This window comes from Lissotriton vulgaris, chromosome 10, assembly GCF_964263255.1.
Source record: "Lissotriton vulgaris chromosome 10, aLisVul1.2, whole genome shotgun sequence".
Classification (NCBI taxonomy): Eukaryota; Metazoa; Chordata; class Amphibia; order Caudata; family Salamandridae; genus Lissotriton; species Lissotriton vulgaris.
In genome coordinates, this window is record NC_141698.1 from 319,958,116 (window position 1) to 319,979,273 (window position 21,158).

Below are 21,158 nucleotides of genomic sequence, written 5' to 3' on the forward strand. Positions count from 1 at the left end.
CCGAAAATAATGTACACTGGACAACCAGAGGGTGTGGTGATGAAACAGAGGGTGGCATGGGTGGGCCAGAGGGTGGCATGAGTAGTCAGAGACTGGCAGTGGTGACAGAGAGTGGCAGTGATGAAGAAGAGTGTCCCAAACAGGCTGGACACGTAGAAACAACAAGTTCGCGAAACTTGCGACCCGACAGGTAAGTTCGCAATTTGCGAAAGTGTACAAAACCCTCGCGAACTGGCAGAAACACGTGATCATGAGCCACACCAAACTTATAATGGGCATTGCAGTGTTTATCCAGTCGAATATCACAAACTGTTGGAAATTCTATTAAGTTGGCTACCTGGGAGATAACTTTAAGGATTGAAGCAGATTCTGACACTCCAGGTGCAGAACAAGCTGCCACCAGTCCTGTCTCAAAGTGCAGGCAGCAACTGTCAATGAATAATACCAAGACTGGGATTTCCAAGGGGAGCTTATCAATCAAATTGAACTCATAAATCGACTGCTACTCTAGAGAGTGTCCCAACACTACAGGTTCATCAACCGCTGTTCTAATAAGAGAAAAGCAATAGTTACAAGGCACATTTAAATAGCCAAGTTTTCAAGCCACTGTTAAATGGCACAAAGGTGCATGGAAGAGTATTCCAGCGCACAAAAGTTCAATCAGAAAAGGAGGTGCCTCCCCATCTATTCCTCTTAGTCTTATGCACCATTACCAGCAATGCTGCAGCAGAGTGTAAAGTTTCTGGATGGATGATAAGGGGGAAGTCTCTTAGAAATTTGGGGCCTAGGCTATAGAAAGCTCTGTGAGCTAGCACAAGCTCCTTGAACTTCTCTCTCGCCCAAATAGGTACTCAATTCAACATCTTAAGGTGAGCCTGAACAGATATTTTTTTCAGGATGTTAAGCAGGAGCCGGGCTGCAGCGTTTTGCACCAACTGGAGTCGCCTAACTTGGGACCGAGTGAAACCCCAGTATAATGCATTGGCATAGCCGAGTCGAGATGTTATGAGGATATGGACAACCATTTTCTGGCAAGGAGCAGGGAACAGAAACCAGAACGTCCTTAGAAACCAGAAAAGGCCAAAACCGGTCCCAACTACACTCTCCAGCTGTGGTTTAAAGGACAGGTTGTTATCAAACTTCTCTCCGAAATATAGAACCACTGTGGTAGGGGTCGGGGGAAATGGAGCAGAACTAGGACAGACTTCACCCCACAACGAGTGGGGGGAGATCCAAGAACCAGCACCTCTGTCTTCATTGTGTTGCACTGGAGATTACTCCAGCACATCCACTGGAACACCGCTGACAGAGACACTTCAAATATTTTCTGCGTGCTAGAGATGTTCCAGTCCCAAGTTAGAAGACTCTGCTTGTCATCAGCATATGAGATGGCCTGCAATCCAAAGGATTCCACCATGGTTGCCAAGTGGGACATGTAGACATTAAATGGTGTTGGACTTAAGGCAGAGCCCTGAGGAACCACAAACTTTTAAGGGGTTTGCATCAGGAAAGGGTGGGTGACCGTATGAAACGACGCTGAAAGGTCCAGTAACAATAAGGCAACTTTCTTCCCGTTGTTCACAGCTAGTTTAATAGCATCAGAGACCTCTACCAGAGTGCATTCAGTGCTGTGTCCTGGGCAAAAACCCGATTGCAAAGGCGGCAGCAACTGGTTCACATCAAAATAACTGGAAAATTGGATGTTGACCAGTTTTTCAAGGATCATTGAGAATGCTGGCAACCGGAAGATCGGCCTATAGTTGGCCAGGACGATGTAGTCAGCCAAAGGTTTTAGAAGCAGTGGAATCAGCTTGGCTTTCTTCCAACGACTGGGGACTGTGGCCTGGTGCAGTGAGTTCTTTAGAAGAGCATTCAAGAAGGGATTGATGGCTTCAGCATTAGCAACCAGAATCTGGAGGGGACTAGGGTTTTTGGGGTAGCCCCTACTTACAAGCCTTTAGAGCTTTCTCAGAGTCCTTCAACAAAATGGTTTAGAACTCCATCAAAGAGCAGGAGTGTAAGGAAGGAGCTATCAAGGGCTGACCTCCAGGTAAATTGAGCTCACAATTATTAATAGCTGTAGGCACATTCTGCCTTCTAACCCATTAGAGTAAGAACTATTGCTCGTTCCTGCTGCATTTAAAGTCTCTATAATGCCCAGAATCTTGTTCTCAAAGTAGTCCGAAAGTTGAGAACAAAGTTTCGAAGAGTCTCCCGGGGACTGAGAAAGAGCGGAAAGATTGATAAACCTCTGAGTGATTTTAAAAACCTCTTTGGGTTTGCTGTGGGACACTTACTTTTTATTCCTCAAAGATAAATAAACCGCTTCTTTTTATTATGGCCTTTGTCCTCAGATAGATACAGCTTGCGCCAGGATCTTTCAAGCTTTGTACATTGTTGCCACATTAATCTAAGCTCCTCGTCAAACCTGGGGCCATAGTGTCCATAACACATGCCTCTCCTAGCTTTCATCTGATTAAAGCAATTTGAGAGACAGGAACTAAACAGTGTAATGTAACTTATCTTTTGATCATTTTGACAGACTTTTTTTTACAAGCCTCACCTGTGTCGCACTCTTTCTTGCACATTTGACTCACGCCATCATTTCACTCTAGCACTTTTCACATTTGTAGCTCCTTCTAATATATTATTATGTTAATCATTATCATCATATTTATACGAAAGTCCAAGACAGTCATAAAACCACAAAAATAGGTTCATGCATGAATAAAACAATCATCATAAAATAGTTAATAAAAATTCACACATTTACAGTAATATAGAATATAATGAGTACATACATCAATAAAACAGTAATAGTAAAGATGGTAATTTAAATTCAAACATTTACAACAATATACAGCAGATTTAGGAATGCACCCTATTCTTTAGCATACATCCTCATCAGGTAACATTTGCAGAAATCGAAGAGTTGCTCTACATTGATTTAATGTATACGCTCTTAAAAGTGGTATAAAAAATTGAGCTCTAAAAACACCATTAAAAAAGAATATAAAATGCAGAATAGTTTGTATTAAACACTGTCACACCGGCACACACAAACCATGTTCGGAGCCTTTCTGACCGAATCGGAACGTGTTGGACAGATTCCTTTCCGACGGAATGGAATCCAACTCGGATGTCCGGATGGCATACAACGGGCTCAGAGAGCCCGTCTGCCATCCGGAAATCATTCAGTACTCCCCCGGTCGCCTCTTTACGACCGAGGGAGTACGATGGCAGGTTTTCATTGCCTTTTCGTGCCGGTGTGTCCGGCACAAAAATGCATTAGAAAACTGTCTCTGGGGGCCCCCAGCAGGGCCCCCATGGGTGTGAGGCCTATGGTGCCCCTCCGTTGATCCTTGCACCCAGTGGCACGCACCTTGGGGTGCCGGCCACAGGGTGCAGGGATGAACTGCACCCCTGCATTTCACAATGGAGGCATGCATTCCGCTTGGAATGCATGCTTCCATTGTGAAGTATACGAGTGTTCGGTCGCATCGTACTTGCAGGGCCGTAACCGACCACAGCAGGTTGGTCGGTTATGGCTCCTGACCGTTGTCGGACGGACTCAGGTCCGTCCGACATCGGAATAGGCCCCTAAAAGTTTGAATATCAAATAGCCCCAATGGAAAACACAAAAGATGGATAATCATGCCAGCTCGAAATCGCTCAATAGTATGGCCCTCTCCCAACTACTGAGGACTCGAATCAAAAATGGATCTATACCAGCATTTGACTTGAGAATTGCATATTGTTGCACCAATGGATTTCTTAATTCATTACTTTCTCATTGCCGATATCTGTACTCTAAGAATGTCCTCAACAGCCATTTTATAATTCTTACAAATGGTCGTTCGTTGTAAACAAAACAGGCCTGCCCAGTTCCCCAAATGTATTTTAACAAAGGCAAACCTGGTATTTTTAGCCTGTGATCACAACTTAAACAATCTATAAATATCGCCTGGTTTAAAGTAACCTGGGAATTCTTGCAGACGAGAGCCATAACATAAGAGTTCCCAGCTCATCAAGATCCGCCAGGTCAGGTTGTTCATGGCAAAAATAATGGGAAGATTAATGGGAAAATGAAATGAGGTGCCTACTGAAATGGTTTTCCTCCATCTGCAGCGCTTGACAGTCTGCGTAGCCCCAGATACCATTCTCATAACTATTAATTAGCACAAATTGTGTTTTTGATAAATTTCCAAAAAAGCGGGAATTGGCTTACCACCCACAGCTTGGCTCACATTAAAGATAGAGCTAAATATTTGGGTTAACTTCAAGCTGTGATTTGAGATATTGCTAGCCCAGAATAAACTGGATTCAACTACTACCCCCAAATACGGGAAACCGAACACACTGACTAATTTATAGTCATTAATGGAAAGAGTGTGAAGTTTAATGCTTTTTGCAACAAAAACCAGGTATGTAACTGGGAAAAGTATGTTGCTAGATCCAAGCTAGACATTAACTGTACAAACGCTCTGACCAAACAAAGTAAGGCATTTGGAGCGCATGCAAGGAGTACGGCATCATCCGCATACAAAAGCACTGTCTGAGGGACAGTATTGAACAATGGGACATCTTGCATAACTAATTTCAAATGTTCATTGAGTATGTTAATATATAAAATTAACAAAAGTGGAGCATGGACGCGCTCTTGCTGTACTCCTCTACGCTGTCCTCCTCAATGTAACAAAGTATAAAAGTTCCTTTTTAGGTCTGAAACTAATCCTGGCCAATACATTTTGATGCATGGTTGTCAAAAAATGACCAGGCATGGCATCCAGACCCATGTCAAGTAAAAGCATAGTTCGATTTACCTTATCCAAAGTACATAAAAATTCATAAATGATAGGTACAATGGGCAGTGCTTTGCTACAATATAATACCCTGTAAGACAATCTAAGCACTGCTCCATTGCACCTAACCTCTCCCTAAAACCATGTTGATATGAAATCAAAACATTCTTTTCCTGTACCCAGTCACTAATTCTATTAAAGAAAACCCTTCCTTTCTTAAATATTGGCGCAATAAAATATCATGGCTAGGAAGAAGGAATTTCCATTCTAACATTATGTTTATTGGTTCTATATACAAAGAAAAAAAATAATTGGAATATAAATATTCTTTATTGCTATGTTGTCTAATGTGTAGTATGTGTATTTAAAGTGTATACAGATCGGCCAAACCTTTGGCAGCAGCTGATGCCCTTTTAATCAGCTGGTCATGGAATTTTTAAAAAACGTTTTTGACACTGATTCCAACAACTGAGATTGAAACAAGACATTCCAGAGTAGCCGAGATAGTGTTTGGCCGCAAATCTACTTCATATTTAAAAAAAGACCTTACAATAAGCTAAGAGGCCGATGAAATCTGCTGTCCAGAGTACTAGGCCAGATATACCACTCTAGCCTACGTAGGGAAAGGGTTGGATAACGTAGGGGTAAGCATTACTATTCCCACTCCAGTGAGTGCAACAGTAGGGAAAGCGTTAAATAGCGTAGGGGTAAAAACTACTATTCCCACTCCAGTGTGTGCAACCATAGGTAAAGCGCTAGATAATGTAGGGGTAAAAATTACTATTCCCACTCCAGGGAGTGTAATAGTAAGGAAAGCGCTGGACAGCGTAGGGGTAAAAATCACTATTACCACTCCAGTGACTGCAACAGTAGGAAAAGCGTTGGATAGCATAGGGGTAAAAATTACTCTTCCCACTCCGATGAGTGCAACAGTAGGGAAAGTGCTGGATCCCACAACAATAAAAATCAAAAACATCAACATTTTTATTAAATGTAATTTCCAATATTAACATAGTTATTATATCAAATTAAATATATTTGTATTAACAAAGATAATAAAAAATGTTTAAATACACATTAACACTATAATATCAATAACACACACCAAAAATTAATCACACAATTACAATTAATAATTACTAATTAATTAATAGAAATTACTTTATAAATATTTAATAATTAATCAAAACAAAATTAATTACTTACCACCCTTCACACCACTTACACATATAAACACCAGAACACACACCTAAAATAATTACACAATTAGAATGAATATTTACTAATTAATTAATGGAAATTAATTTATAAATCTTTAATAAATAATCAATAAAAAAGTAATTACTTACCACCCTTCACACCATGTACACATGTAAACACATGTAAACACCACAACACACACCTAAAATTAATCAAACAATTAACATAATTAATTATTAATACATTAATGAAAATTATTAACAACTAATTATTAACTATTAATTAATCAAATAACACATTTATTATTCTATAAATTTTATATCATTAAATTACTTCCCACCCTATTCCCATATAAACCCACAACCCGCTACGGAACTAAAAACACAAAATTCTAATACAAAATTATTAATTACTATACATTTTTATTTAAATCTATATAATTAAATTACTTCCCACCCTATTCCCCTATAAGCCCACAACCTGCTACAGAACTAAAAACACAAAATTAAACTTAAAATAAATTTAATAAATACTAACATTTTAAAACATATAATAAAATGACTAACAATTCTCAATAAAACCACAAAATACAGAACATTATTAATAATTCGATATTTTTGTCGACTATATTTTTGTAAACGATATTTAATACATCAATATTTTTTAAATCAATATTAATCACCTGTCAGTCGATATTCTTGTCCACGATATTTCTGTTGTCGATGTTTCTTCTCCACAATATTTTTACAGCGATATTTAGGTCCTTCGATATTTCTACATCGATATTCCTGCTCTGCTCCCTTAAGAACCATACACAGTATTTCACTCTAGTAAAATGGTTAAGGAAACTCATCCCGCTTTTCTCCAAAATGTTGTTTTTAATTTTCATGTGAACCATGCTACTTCTCTGAGGGGCAGATGTATCAAGATACCATTCTGCACTTCTCAAATAGCGATTGTTAAGGAATCGCTATTTGAAAAGTGCAAAATGGTATGTATGTAGAAACTCGCTATTTATTAGCGATTCCTTAGAATTCCTTAATTGCGATTAGCAAATTGCTAATCGCAATTAAGGAATAATTTCCCATTCATTTCTATGGGCCAGGAGGCCCATAGGAATGAATGTAAAATTATACTCAATTTGCGATTAGCAATTAGCTAATCGCAAATTGAGAATAATTTCAAGGGTGCAAGGGTGTCTTAAGGACACCCTGCTGCACCCCTGAATTTGATATGTGTACGCATATGGCGCACATGCATGCCCTAAGGGCATGTATGTGCGTCATATGGCACCTTTAGAATTTAAAAAAAGTGCTTTTTGAAAAGAATTTGCAAGTTACCACCAACTACAAGTTGATGGTAATTTGCGAATTCTTAGTCAAAAATCGCAACACTGAAATGCTTGATACATTTCAAATATTAAATCGCAATTTGCATTTTCTTAAAAGCCTCGCAATGTTAAGGAATCGCTAAATTAGCGATTCCTTAATATTGCGAGGCTTTTTGAATGATACATTCCAAATCCCGTTTTTTTTGTCGCAAACACTGCTATTTTCCGAATCGCAGCGTTTGCGACAAAAAAAACGGATGATACATCTGCCCCTGAGTGTTTTCTTTCGAAACCGGATCCCTCTTGTGGAAGTGTACATAGTTACTCTTGATCTTTTTACACTATGGTCCCATTAGAACTGGAATGTCATCCTCTACGTACACCATATCCATATGGATTTTATGGTGTTTAACCTTGTGCTATGAGATGCCTAATAATTAGTGTCAGGTAAACTGACCGCTTGTTCCATAAGAGAGAAAGCAGCTACTCCCCGAACAAACAAATTACTGACATTTGCCAGACAACTAGGAAGAGATCCGGCTATTCATTCTCCAGGCACTTTTGCCTAGAACTCCAGAGCTGAAACCTAAGTGGGTCAAGGCACATAATAGGATACTTCTGCTTTTGCAATATTTGTACTATCCGGTTATTTGACCAAGAATGAAAATCCGATAATGGAGAATGACAAATGTGCTTTTTAAACCTAGTTCTCCGTCATAGCAGTGGTCATTGAAGTCATAAAAAATGCACTCTTCCCTCCATCAATGTCTTTTGAATGAGTAAAGGTGTAAATTATGGATCCCTTAATCCTACTCAAAAAGAACTGAAATAAATGCCAGTACAGCTTTTTAAAACTGCTACCTATCAGACTGCATTTCACTTTTTCCTTGTGTATTCCTTTACATTAAGTAGCAAGGCTTATTTGTATACAGCAATGTTAGTTCTCAGTTCAGTTTAACTGTCAGAGCTTTTTACTTACAATGCATGACAATTAGATAATTTAGCCCATTATGTGCTATGGTATGTATCTGTCTTTAAAACTACCCACTTTGTTCTATATCAATATAATGTTTATTGTTGTATTTAAAAAGTATTTAATTATTTCTTTGACGGGTGACTTTATTCAGTTGTTTATGACTTCAGTGAACATTCTGGCCGTGAAGAAAAAATAATAGCAAGTTTATTGTCTTCATTGTAGAATCCTTTTTGATAATCCTAAATATCAGAATTTCCCCACCCTTGCACTGGATCACGTAACTCTTCTTTCCAATCTATATGAAAATGTGTACATATAGCAAAATACATCGCAATCCAATTGCACTGTAAGTGCTACCAATAGAAATAATTGCAGTCTTTTTACGGGGCCAATTTACAAACATTCCACTGTTTTTCCACTCTTTCTTTAACAAAATGAATACAAATCTGTAGATGATAGCCTAAAACTACTTTGCATCCTAGTCTTAAATTGCAGTCTGGAATCCTTTCAGAAAAAAGTATTGAAGGAAAATGCAGTCAGATTAAAAAGAGAGACTATTGCTATAAGAAGCCAGCAACTGCTCTATCCCATCATGCTTTGTACTGGTAGATGCTGGAGAGCTCAATTTCGTTTTTCTGGCTCACTCTAAGAGGCTCTCAGAACACTTGTTGTGTTATTCAACCCTGATTTTTTTTAGAAAATATTTCCAATTCTTTGGCCATAGGTTGTTATAGCTTACAATTGCCATCACTGTTTGTCAGCTGAACTGGCTGTGGAAGAACAAAAGCTGCCAATGTTATGTTATGTTAAGGTATTTTGTAAAGTGTGTGAATACCCTTGGGTGTCTTGGCTGAGCATAAACACACAGAAGTTGGAGCGACTTAGTTGTTAAAGAGCCAAGTCTTGATCTCTTTTCTGAATGTGAGGATGGATGGGATGGCTCTGATGTGGGCCGGACGTTTCGTCCAAAGGTTGGCTGTACTGACAGCAATACTCCTAGCCCCCCAGTCTGCTTTCCTGACTCTGGGGATCACTAGTGTTTTAGATCCTGTAGAATGTAATGGAGTGCCTCAAGAATTCTGGTCCTGAGTGGTGCAGACATTTATTGGTAAGCAAAAGGCTTTGAATTTGACCGGCTACGGACAGGGAGCCGATGCAACGTTCGGAGACAGAGGGAAATTGAGTGACATTTCAGGAGATACAAGACCATTCTAGCTGCAGCGTTCTGAACTAGTTGAAGTCTACTAGTAAGCTTCTCTTGTAGGTTCATGTAGCGGTGATTAAAGAAGTCTAACTTTGACAGGACTAATGCAGTGATCACGTTTCTCCTAGAATTATCCGAAATGTATGGCAGAATCTTCATAATCATCCTAAAGGTGTGATAGGATGAAGATACCACTGCAGAGACTTGTGCTCTGAGGCATTGATAATGACAATTAGGCTTTTGACTTTGGGCACAGGGATTGGAGGGGGGCTGAGCACGTTTGGCCACCAGGCTGTGACCAGGGGGGAGAGAGATTTCCAAGCAGTACCACCTCTGAGCAGTGTTTGCTCATACAGAGACGGCTGCTCTAATGTATTCTTGAAATTGTATGGGTCCAGACGGATCATTGTTGAAGGCTGCAACACTCAAATTTGGTATCATCAGCATAGGAGGTCGGATCAAGGTTAAAACTGTTAATAAGAGGGCCAAGTTTGGACACATAAATATTAAAAAGAGGTGGAATTAGCGCAGATCCCTAAGGGACCTCGCATGGCAAAGTGAAAGGTTCAGAATTGAAGTTGCCTAAAGCCTGAGTTTGAGTTCTATCCGAGAGAAAGGAGGTGAGCAGGGAGAGAGCCTTATCCTTGATGCCTGTCACTGCTAAACGATGGATCAAAGTCTTATGAACAACCCTATCAAAAACAGCAGATAGGTCAAGGAGAATGAGGGCGGCAGATCCTCCTCTCTCTAACGTGGCCATCATCTATTCCATTGTTTTGACAAGGGCAGTTTCTGTACTATGCTCTGGTCTAAACCCAAACTGAGTCGGCTCCACAATGTGGTTGTCATGCATACATTTGGAAAGTTCTAGGTTCCTATTTTTTTGACAATTTCAGAGGAGAGGAGAGGAGAGGGGGAGGCGTGATATAGGGTGGTAGTTATTGCGATCGGCTGAGCAGAGATTGTGCTTTTTTCGGATGTATGTCATGACAACGCGGGCTTTTACACCGCACTACCATTACGACGCATCCATTACAACGCAAGTCGTTACAACGACTTGCCTGTAGGCGCTGGATTTTGGAATAGTATGATTTACTCTTCCAACTCCAGCCTATGTAACAGTAGGGAAGGTGTTGGAATAGTAAATCTACTTTTCCTTAGTCTCTAGCGCCATCCAGCGCAAGTCGTTGTAACGACTTACGTTGTAATGGCAGCGTCGTAATGCCAGCGCGGTGTAAAGCCCGCATTGTCATGGTTGTCTCCCGCTTTTTTACTACGGGAAATATGGCAGCCTGCTTCCATCTGGGAGGAAATACTTCTGTGGAAAACATTGTGTTAAAAATTACTGAGAGATTGGTGCCAATCACCTCCAATGCTAGTTTGAATATCTTTGGTGGACTGAGGTCATCCTCTTGAGGAGAAGTGGTAGTGAATTCAAGAGAGGGTGGTAATCAAGCTCTAACTGAGATCTGATCCTTAAAGGCCGTGTGAGCAGAGTTCTCAAATGTATTAAAAATTTGATAAGATAGAGACTTCTAGCTGCAGATTCCTTACCTTTGAATTTCCCAGGCGTCAGTCTGGATTCAGAAACTTTTGCTGAGCAATACCCCTTGCGCAAGCCGTTGGCTGACTCCATTCGACTCCGTGTAATGTTTTTGTCGTCGGTAGCGTCAGTTATGACATCGCGGGACATTTATAGGCCCCACCCAGGCGCGCGGACGTCAATTCTTTTCTTTCCCTGCCAGTTAATCGCTGCTCCAGGATGAGCTACTCTGTCGCTTTTTGACAGGTTTTTCTTGATTTGTGTCGAATTTGGAATGCGTAGGCAAGGTATGTCTTCGAGGAAGCAGGTTTAAGCCGTGCGGTGCCTGCCACTGCATGATGTTGGTTACCGACCCCCACAGGGGGTGTCTCTGGTGTCTCGAGCGGGACCACGACTCTAAGTCACGCTCGGACTGCCGGACCATGGCTTCGAAGGCCTTGAGGAAGCGGGCAATGAAGCTCCTTGCGGCTCGGCAGCCGACACCGTCGAGTGAGACTCCGCGGAGGTCCCAATCGAGGAAGAGGATGTTGGGGGACCAGTCCTGGAGCCCTATGTCCTCTTCATCCACTCGAGGTCCTCCAGACACTCTGGGAAGAGGCATAAGAAAAAATAAAACAGTAAAATTCATCCGCTATGTAGAAAGCATCTAAAGGTACATCAGGGCAGGCCTGACTTGTTTAAAAGTCAATGATTTCAGCAAGGGGATTACAAAATGCTTACTATGCCAGCTGAAGTAAGGGCAGACCATTGTAAAGTGGAGCACATCCTGCGGAGACACATTTTCACAGCTGCAGGGTTCCCTTACCTCAGCCCGAACTTACCCACATGGCGACGCCAAAATATGATGCAATTAATTAAACCTGAACCTGGCCAATAATAACCTGTCGTGCTGGGAGCGAACCAAAACCAAATATGGTTCCATCCCCTCCACAGTTGTAAAAAGCATGTGATCCCTAACTGAAGGCTTCTGGAGTTCTAGACATTCTCTCTCCAAGCAGGATCATTCCACAAACAACCTTTTGACACTTCCCAGTTCCTGGATGGAGAGAGAGGTCTGGTAGTGAAAATGTCCGGCCTACCTATGGAGACAAAGTCGGCCTTAACATGCACAAACCAAGGTATACTAAAAACCCGATCCAAAGCCAATTAGTCCTCAAGAATCAACCGGCTTAACTTCAGCTACGCCCTGCTCCAGATCTTAATCCAGCACTTAGGGATATCAGGTCTGAAACATAACCAATCCCCAGTTCCTAATGTATAGAAAATGCTGGGGTTGACTGAGGGACCTGAACCAACTTACGCAAAAAAATATTCTCCGTTGTTGGATTCCGATCCAACTTAACGTGCCGCCAGACGTCACTTCCATCCGGCTGCTTTGCAATGCACTTAGTCTGATAGATTTTTAGTAGATCCCTTGGTACCCTGGACCCAAGCCTATGTGCAAAAGTAAAAACGACCCCCATTGTTTTGACAGACTCTGATCTTTTTACTTCAATGATGGGTTTCCAGCAATTATTAACATCAAATAAAACACCCAAGTAGTGGAAGGCCTTAACATTACCAGGGTAAAATTAGATACCTCCATTCTAAAACTCTGGAATTCTGGTCACCTTGCTTGTGAGTCAATAGGTCTAGGAGCCTCGTCCGCTGACGTCTCTCCAGCAGCTGACGAGGCGTCGGTGTCCTCAGAAGTCAAGTCGTGAATCAAAGCCCCCCCCCATGCAAGTAGGTCATCTGCCAGTCTATCAATTGGTCTTTCCTTTTTCATGTGATTTACTTCCACCCCAGCCCATTCTATTATATCCCTCAGCCATTTAGCTGACAAGGGAGGCCTAGGGTTTCGCCATCTAATGGCTATGTGCCTCATGCCCAGTGTCAACCCAAGTATTACAAAGCGTCTGGTAAGTGACTATTTTTTCTATGTGCGGATTAGACCCAGGAGACAGTGTTTGAGCTGTCACAGGATTGTCCAACTTGTAGCCCTGCGTAAGTCTTTTAATATCTCATCCCAATAAGGTGTGATTCGAGGTCAACCTCACAAGGCATGGAAAAGTCCACCAGTTTATGTCCGGAACGCACACACCCGCAATTCCTGTCGGGGTAAATAGCATGCAGAAATTAGGGGTTATGGTACGCAATGTGTATTATGTGGTGTTGGATAAGTTTAAATCTGGAATTCTCTGAGGCGCTCCATTACTCCTGTATGTATTTTTGTCCATTCTGCTGATGTAATGGGAAATTTGCACATCTGACACCACGTGTCTTCAATCTTTATGGGGATTTGCGGCTTGTCTGTTCAGAGGGCATGGTATATGTAAGTAAAGACTCTCTGACCTCCGGACATTGTTAATAGGGTAACAAGTGTCTGTGTGGGTACTGTGGCCTCACGGAACCCAGGCCGTATTTCACGCGATGTGGCCACAATCTTTGCATACTGAAGGAACTGTCCTCTTCCTAAATTTTTATTTTACGGAATTTTATATAGCGCAAACTTGACCCAAAGGTACATGAAGAAAAGTTAATTTTTGTTAGGCACAGGGAGATTAAGTGATCTGCCCAGAATCACAAGATGTTCGGCGTCATTGCCGAGACTCAACCCGGTTCCCTAGATTCGAGGTCGACGTCCTAGCCGTTAGGCCAACTCGTATCCCCAAATGTTTCAATTAGGTCATATAATGTGATGAAGTTGCCGCGCGGGTGACGCAGCGCCTCTCCGGTCATTGATCTAAAACCATTTTCTTCACTATTTGTGCAAATGGCCTGATTTTCCATACACTCAGGTCTGGTGCATAAGGCGCCCTGTGGAGCACCCCCGTACTGCCCATTCCCACAGCCTACTTACCAGTTTAATCACATGAGATAAAGTCCTGGGTGTTCTGTTACCATGAAGCGATAAGGCCCAAGATCATCATCGACGTATGTGCCCAACAGCAGGGATTTCTCCCAATTTGGCTCCTCATCAAACCGATGAATTGCATATTGAAGGTGTGACACCAAATAGTACAGCTTGATTTATGGCAATTCCATGCAGCCCCTATCCCACTCTAATTGTAGCGTTGACAATCCTACCCTACGTCTTTTCTCCGCCTACAGTAATTCATGTATGATTCAATTTAATTCTCGTAAAACACTGCAGGGGATTTCATACATAGTACCCTGCATTACATACAAATAACGAGGGAGTACGACCATTTTTTATAAAAGCTGTTTTTGCCATCAGGGAAAATGTCAGGGTGTTCCAGAAATGAATGGCCAGGCGGAGGTGGGTGAGCATGCGACCCCTATTCAGAGCATGACATTTTTGCACCCCATGTGCTGTGTACTTACCCAGATAACGCAGGTCATGCGTCTTCCATGGGAGGCCCGCTGCAGTAAGCCGCTCAAGCTCTACTCCCCTCAATGGCCCCATTGGGAGCAACATAGATTTTAGGCGATTCACACATAACCCCCAGAGCTTTCTGAATAATGATTCAGATCTAGGGTTACAAGTAAGTAACTTTTCCTTCCATTGTTGGGTTTTGATATAGGTGGGTTGGCAGATAGTGTTGTACTATCAGAGGAGACCCTCGCCTACCATCTTGCAGATTATTCACTATGGTTTTTATCTTTTTGGGGAGGGCCCATCAGATTCAAGTGAATGGTACCTTCAAGATTTCATCGACACTTAATAACAGGCCATGTCCCAGAACCAGGCACCTGCTGAAAAGAATGTTAGAGCACATCCATCCAGTTGTTGCCTTGTATGATACAGGACTGGGGGCCAGATGTACGATGGCCAAAATAGCGCCTCGCAAATTGCAAGTCTTTTGCGACTTGCCGTTTGCGAGGCACTATTTAGGATGTACATCAGTGTGTAACAAACTGTTAGTGATTCCCAATGGGGTCGCAAATAGAGAGACTCATGAATATAAATGAGCCTCTGGCAATTTGCAACCCCATTGGGAATGGCAGGCCCTCCCAGGTATGGTGGCCTGCTGGGCTCAGCAGACCACTATGTCTGGGACTGCTTTTAAATAAAGCAGTTTAAAAAAATGCAGCCAGTTTTCCTTAAACAAAAATTGGATGCATTTAAAAAAGTAAAAAATGAAACGTTTTTGATTCTATTTTTTCCCTACTGCGTTTGCAAAGGGGAAGGGGTTCCCTGGGGAACCCTTCCCTTTTACGACCCCATTACCACCATCTTGAAGAGGGTGGTAATTTGCGAGTGTTTTGCGTCCGCAATTGCGGACACAAAACATTGTTGCTTAGGGTTGCGTTTGATATTAGGAAGGGAATGCCCCTTCCTAATAGCGAGTCGCAAAACCCTATTTTGTGAGTCGCAATAAATTGTGACTCGCAAAATAGGGTTTGTACATTCCCCATGCAGTTTTTCCATGCGCAAATATGTTCCAAACCCGTTTGCGCATGCAAACATGTTTGTACATCTGGCCCTGGGACTGTAGCAGTCGCAGCTAGACTATGAACCTCAAAGCAGATTTTTTTTCTAAACCAAAACAGAACTTTTAAATAAAAAATGGTAAAAAAATACAAGGAGCGTCTTACCTTATATGTATTAGTCTCACACTATCGTAGAGAAGTGAAAACACACCCATGGTTATGCAGTGATATCTTTGTGTTAATTAACAGCAGTGAGGCATAAAGTGGCTTTTCCTAACAACTGCCTTTTCACTTTTGCTTCATACTTGTACAGTGGCCTCTACTCATTCACGAAGCATTTGATGCATCTCTGCTGCCTCTGTGAGGGATTTTAGTCAGTAGGACATCCATCAAATGGCCTATTTTTATTATATTAGTCTCTCTTTTTTCTCAAAGCGTCAACAGAGAAGTGCTTAGAAAAATGTCATCTTGGCTCATGTGGTGGCTATCAAACAACAATATCAATCACAGACATGCTTTGCCATTTTGCACAATAAATAAATTGCTAAAGTTTAAAATATATAAATTGCGTTATTCCTCCAGATATGGTCAACACCTAGTTCTCCATACGAACTCCGGGTAGCTTTTGCTCAGACACTCTTTTAAAAATATAATAATATTAATAATTATGATAATAATAACAAAAATGGTAATAAAAGTAACAATAATAATGCTACTACTAATAATAGTTATAGTGTGTGAAAAAGCCAGGGATACATAGTAAGTGCGGTCCTTGAGACAGATGACTCCAGTGAAATTAAGGTATGAGCGCAGGAGCAATATTTAATTATGTAGCACCCAGAGGGTGAGGTGGATATAATAGGAGAACTTATGTAAAAAGGAAGGACAACAATTAATGTAGAAGGTCAGATTTTAAACTCTAGTTGAAGAGAAAGTGAAAAGGGGAATTATTGTGTAAATCAAGAAAATATATTATTTGAGCAGATTTAGGAGTGGTAACAATACTGAAGAAGATGACAAGGTTATGTATAGGTAGAGAGGGAACAGTGAGATATATAGTGGGTGGGTGTAAAGTACAAAAAACCGAGTTAGAGTCTATGTTTTGATATATGGTAGACCCCCTCCTCGATAGAAAAGGCTCTATACCTCTCTGGGTTAAGGAAAATATTAATGTATATGAAAAGGAGGCTCCTTGTTTATAGAAATCTCATGTCTTTTTCTTTCTTTTTTTATCTTAGACTTGCTATCCAGATGGATGAGAACGAGGCACTCAAAATGACCTTGAAGAGCACACTTAAGTCAAAAGAAGAAGACCTTAAACTATACCATGATATGATGGCTCAAGTGAAAGAGATCTTTCTTCAAGCCCTGCGGCATCACAAGCAAGAAAAGGTCTAGTGATACAGAATCAAGCAGAACTATATCAAAATGGAGCAGAGGAGCCTGCAGAAAAATATGTCTCCCAATTTGCATACAGAAATTCCATGAGAAATTCCTAGAGAAAACTCATGTGGACTTATCTGCAGTTTTTACCACTCAGAATCAGTAAAATTAATTTTGTAGCTGTGGCAGTTGAAGTGGCTAAAGGCAGTCTCACTCCAAAGCAATTTACAAGACACAAGCTCTTAAAGTGCAATATTATTTCCATTTCACCTCCTGCCTTAGGTTTGAGTTTCGGGCCTTTGTGACAAATTGGACTCCACTGTCAGGGTAATTAGAGACTTACCCCAAATTTAACTTCTCAAAGTTCCAAATATTACCTGTGTGTACGAGACCGATATTCCGCTGTAAGCTACTATTTTTATATAACTACAGAGTACTGGATCCCAAAGAAAACTATGATAGATGTATAGTGAAAAAAATAGCTAAAATGGTGTGTTATGGTTATGGGCATGTGTAGCATTAATCAATTTCACAAACTACAGCTATATTTTGAGGAGAGATATTTGCTCAGAATGGTCAACTTCTAGTTTCTGCCCTTGTGAGAGAGTTAAAGACGCGAGGCAAAGCAACAGCCTATGAATCCTTCAAGGCTTAAAGCAAAAGAAAGTCTTACCCTCAGAATCTCTTGGAACAAAAATGAAGGAAACAGTTTTAATAGTTGTGTTTGAAGTAGTACTGCTTCAGAAATTCCCTTCTGTCCCTTCCCTCCACCCCAAAAAATAGCAGTGCCTTCAAAATATTAGGCTTAGGCTAATTTAGAATATTTAATTTCCATCCTTCTTACCGAATCTGTCCCCTACGGGTTTACACATTGGAAGGAATAGTCAGCTGGCATATAGTACATTCCTTCTACCGATACAAGCTAAGCTTTGGAACTTGAAACTGTGTTGTACTTTTGGACCCCAAAGTTCATTTCAGCAGAATACAACTAAAGAAAGTTGAAGCTGTGAGCAGTCCTTTTTGATGTTCTCAGGATCACTGACAAACACCACCGCAAATTATTTTGTGCGATTTTAGGAAATTTATAGGATGGTGCATAATGCATGCTGTGATGAGTCTACATTATGTTCTGAAAATTGCATTATAATTTCATAGTACTTCACTTTCAGCCTACTATTTCTGCTGTTCCTTCGTGCTTTGTTGGGTTTTGATCATATTCACATGTGTCCTTGCATATTAATTTAGTGCATTTTTGGCAGATCGTTGTAGTTTTTACAGGGAGGACTACACTCAGCTGCTTGTCTGGAAGTACTCAGTGAGGTTTACATGTAACTCTGCATTTCTACAACAATTCCTGCTCTTTATTTGGCTATTTGTGAAAGCCTTAAAATAGTGTACACTTACCTGTCAGAAGAAGGGTAAGATGCTTAAGACTGAGAAGGGAGCAGCTTCCTTGAAACATTCAGTAGCTATATTAGTACTGCTACCTCCCTCAGCTGAGCTACCTTTTCCCCTTCTAGCAATGTATAATGAGGAAAGTGGTACCACTTTTATTTTTTAATGGTATGTATCCATGAATATCTTTTCAAGTGGATGAGTTTGGTAATTTAAATGAGCATGCAGCAGTTGGACATGTTTACATTAGTAGGATATCTTTCCATTTCTCTTGAGCTGATGAATGTATTTCTCATGGGCTGCATGCTCGGGAAAGCCATCTGTGGAGTGTTTTGTGCTAGGCTCGTAATTTAAAGTCCGCAATGAAGTGGTTGGTCAAGCCAACATTGGGGAGTGGCCCGTTGCTTGTGGAGTGTGGTGTTAATGAAAAGATGGGTTTGACCTCATCTGTCACAGAAGGATGTATTTCGTGAACCATGAAGCTCCCGTCCTATCCCATGACCCTGCACTAGAATGTGTGACAGCAAGTGATTGACTAAACAGACATCAAACAGACAGACAGAAATACAATTCAGTTGCCTTGTCTTTAATGAAAGTAAATGTTATCAGAAGTTTGTTGGGTTATTTATTACCTCTTTCTGTCTCTGGCTGATTGTTGAAGTCTGCAGCTTTTCGTCTCTGTCTTCTGCTATGTTAACCTAGTTTCTCTGGTTGTTTAAGTCTTCTGGTCATTGAGAGGTCAAAACCTTACGTTACGAACTATGGCGTCTCACATACTTATGGGTATAACTGCTTCTTGGGCTTTAGTATAATATCCATTTTGAAAGCGTTCTTTTCTCTTATTGATGATCTTACATATGAAGAGACCATTTGTTCCATTATGAACTCTGATTCTAATTTTTTTGTTTAAAGATCCTTTGTCACTTAAATCTCCATAGTAGTTCCTCATTTTAATCCCTATTTCCAAAGTATTGGCTTTGTTTCGGTGGTGAAGATGCCGAGATATCTTCAGTTATATTTTTTCTGCAAAGAGAAACTTTGTTCTTTTCATAGCATTACAATTCCTTTTGAGTGAAAATGTTTCTCTTTCTGAAAGGGTTTGTACTTGTTTTTAACTGGCTCCTTGTTAGTGTTTTGGCATCTCCTTCCAAGTAGACCTTAATTCTGTTGTGTACAAATGAATGTCCAGCTCTTTCATTGGGATAGATTTAGCTTCCTACTGAAACCTTACTTCCTAATCCAGCTTGAGCTATTCTAGGGGTCTTCAAAATTAAGTACTTGTTATCAATCCCATACCCTCTACTTTCCTACCACTGTGTATCTCAACACCTACTATCGCTTTGACCTCTGCAATTTCTAGTGTTCTTAAAGAAGTATTATCTTTCCACCTCTAGTAACCTGTCTTCCTTTCTGTCTTCCAATAAGGACTTAATAGAGCTCGCACAGGTACTTACTTTTCAGGGGTTCCTCCAGGTTTACACCACTCACTAGCTAATCTATGCACAAAATAGTTTGATTTCTTCCTTGCAATGTCTTTGAATAGCTACCGATTAAGTGATCTGACGCAATTGAGATTTACTCAGGTAATCTCTGTAAAATCTTTAATGTTGTTATCCGACCATGCTGTTGCCGTATTTGTTCTTCAAGTGTGCATTCCCAGATTAGTATGTGGAATGGTTTCCGTTCTAACAGCCTAATATAGGGCTGTGTAATGAAAAGTCATGCTCATCTCCTTTGCAATGCTCCTAATACAACATATGTTAGACTGCTTTGGTTCTCCAGCTTTGGATCTTTAATAGGTTCACATTTGAATCATTCACTGTCGTCAAAGTGGGAACCCCTTGGGGACTTTAAAATGGTAGGACTGGGTAGTGACAGCTGTAAAGGCCAGAGACAGTCCCCTCTTTGTTAGCCTATCCATCTTGTTCTAAAGGTCCCAAACATCAGCCAGCGAGGTGAGAGTGCTCCTTGGTTCACCGCCTCTCAGATTTCTACCATAGGTCATTTGGAGGGCAGTTCCAGAGCTTTTCTCTTTTTCAAATGCAGCCAAGGAAACTTTTAGCCTTTTTCTTAGGCTTTAGGTAAACTCATTACCTTACTGTATCTGAGAAATATCCTCAATGGTGAAATCCAAAAGAGTTTGTTTAAGGCTTTTGAATCCTGTGGCAAAATGAGGGTTTTTCCTGATGACGCTCAAATGAGATGCATATACTTCCTCTATCCAGATCTGCAGGACCTTTTCTGCCAAGACCATCAATGACTGTAAGGGGAGACTTGTCAGATGGATCCAAAAAGACTTACGCATCTGAACACCTTTCTTCAGGGGATGAATCTGAGGTCAGTTCCTCTAAATCTGAGAAAAAAAGAAAATACCTAATGAAGCAGAATCCTCAAGGTTCAAAGCCAAGGCTACAGAGCTGAGCTCTGGAGGTGAAACACAAATGGCAAAAAATAATAATTTGAAAAAATCACAATGTACATTTCCCCAGAAAAAAAGAGGCATTCCCAACCTCTGCCTCCACCATCGTCACCACTGACTAAAAAAACTGAAAGTAATTCCACCATCGATGTGGAGCCAATCAACAACGTCATCAGTTACACTAGTCATTGAAAACTCATCTACGACTTCAAAGGTGAGGAGGCAGCATGGGGAGGAACTATTGGATATATCTAGAATGGAGCCATCAACAGCTCGCCCATGGACGTTGGAGTCTGCGATGAAACAAGCATCAATGATGGTTGTCGATGGCTTCCTCTGAGACTTCGTTGACCACACACCTTCGATGTCAATGCCTACACCTGCTCCTTCTCAACTACAGCCTAGTTCTAGGGTACCTGCACCATGCACATCTGAAGAAAGCCTTAAATTATACATCAACCGATCCAACAATTTTTAGATGTGCCTCAACCACTTTCCCTGATATACACATCAGATGATTTCCAATATA

The 21,158-nt window shown here is 40.9% G+C and overlaps 1 protein-coding gene across 1 annotated transcript in view; it reads left to right on the forward strand.

Annotated features, from left to right (window-relative positions):
* Nucleotides 1-20,662, forward strand: part of CCDC13 (coiled-coil domain containing 13) — a 498,753-nt gene extending 478,091 nt beyond the window's left edge. The window contains exon 16 of the mRNA XM_086941089.1: nt 16,671-20,662. Coding sequence (XP_086797215.1) covers nt 16,671-16,830 — 160 coding nt within the window. The 3' untranslated portion in view covers nt 16,831-20,662. The remainder of the gene's footprint in view (nt 1-16,670) is intronic.
* The last annotated feature ends 496 nt before the right edge of the window (nt 20,663-21,158 follow it).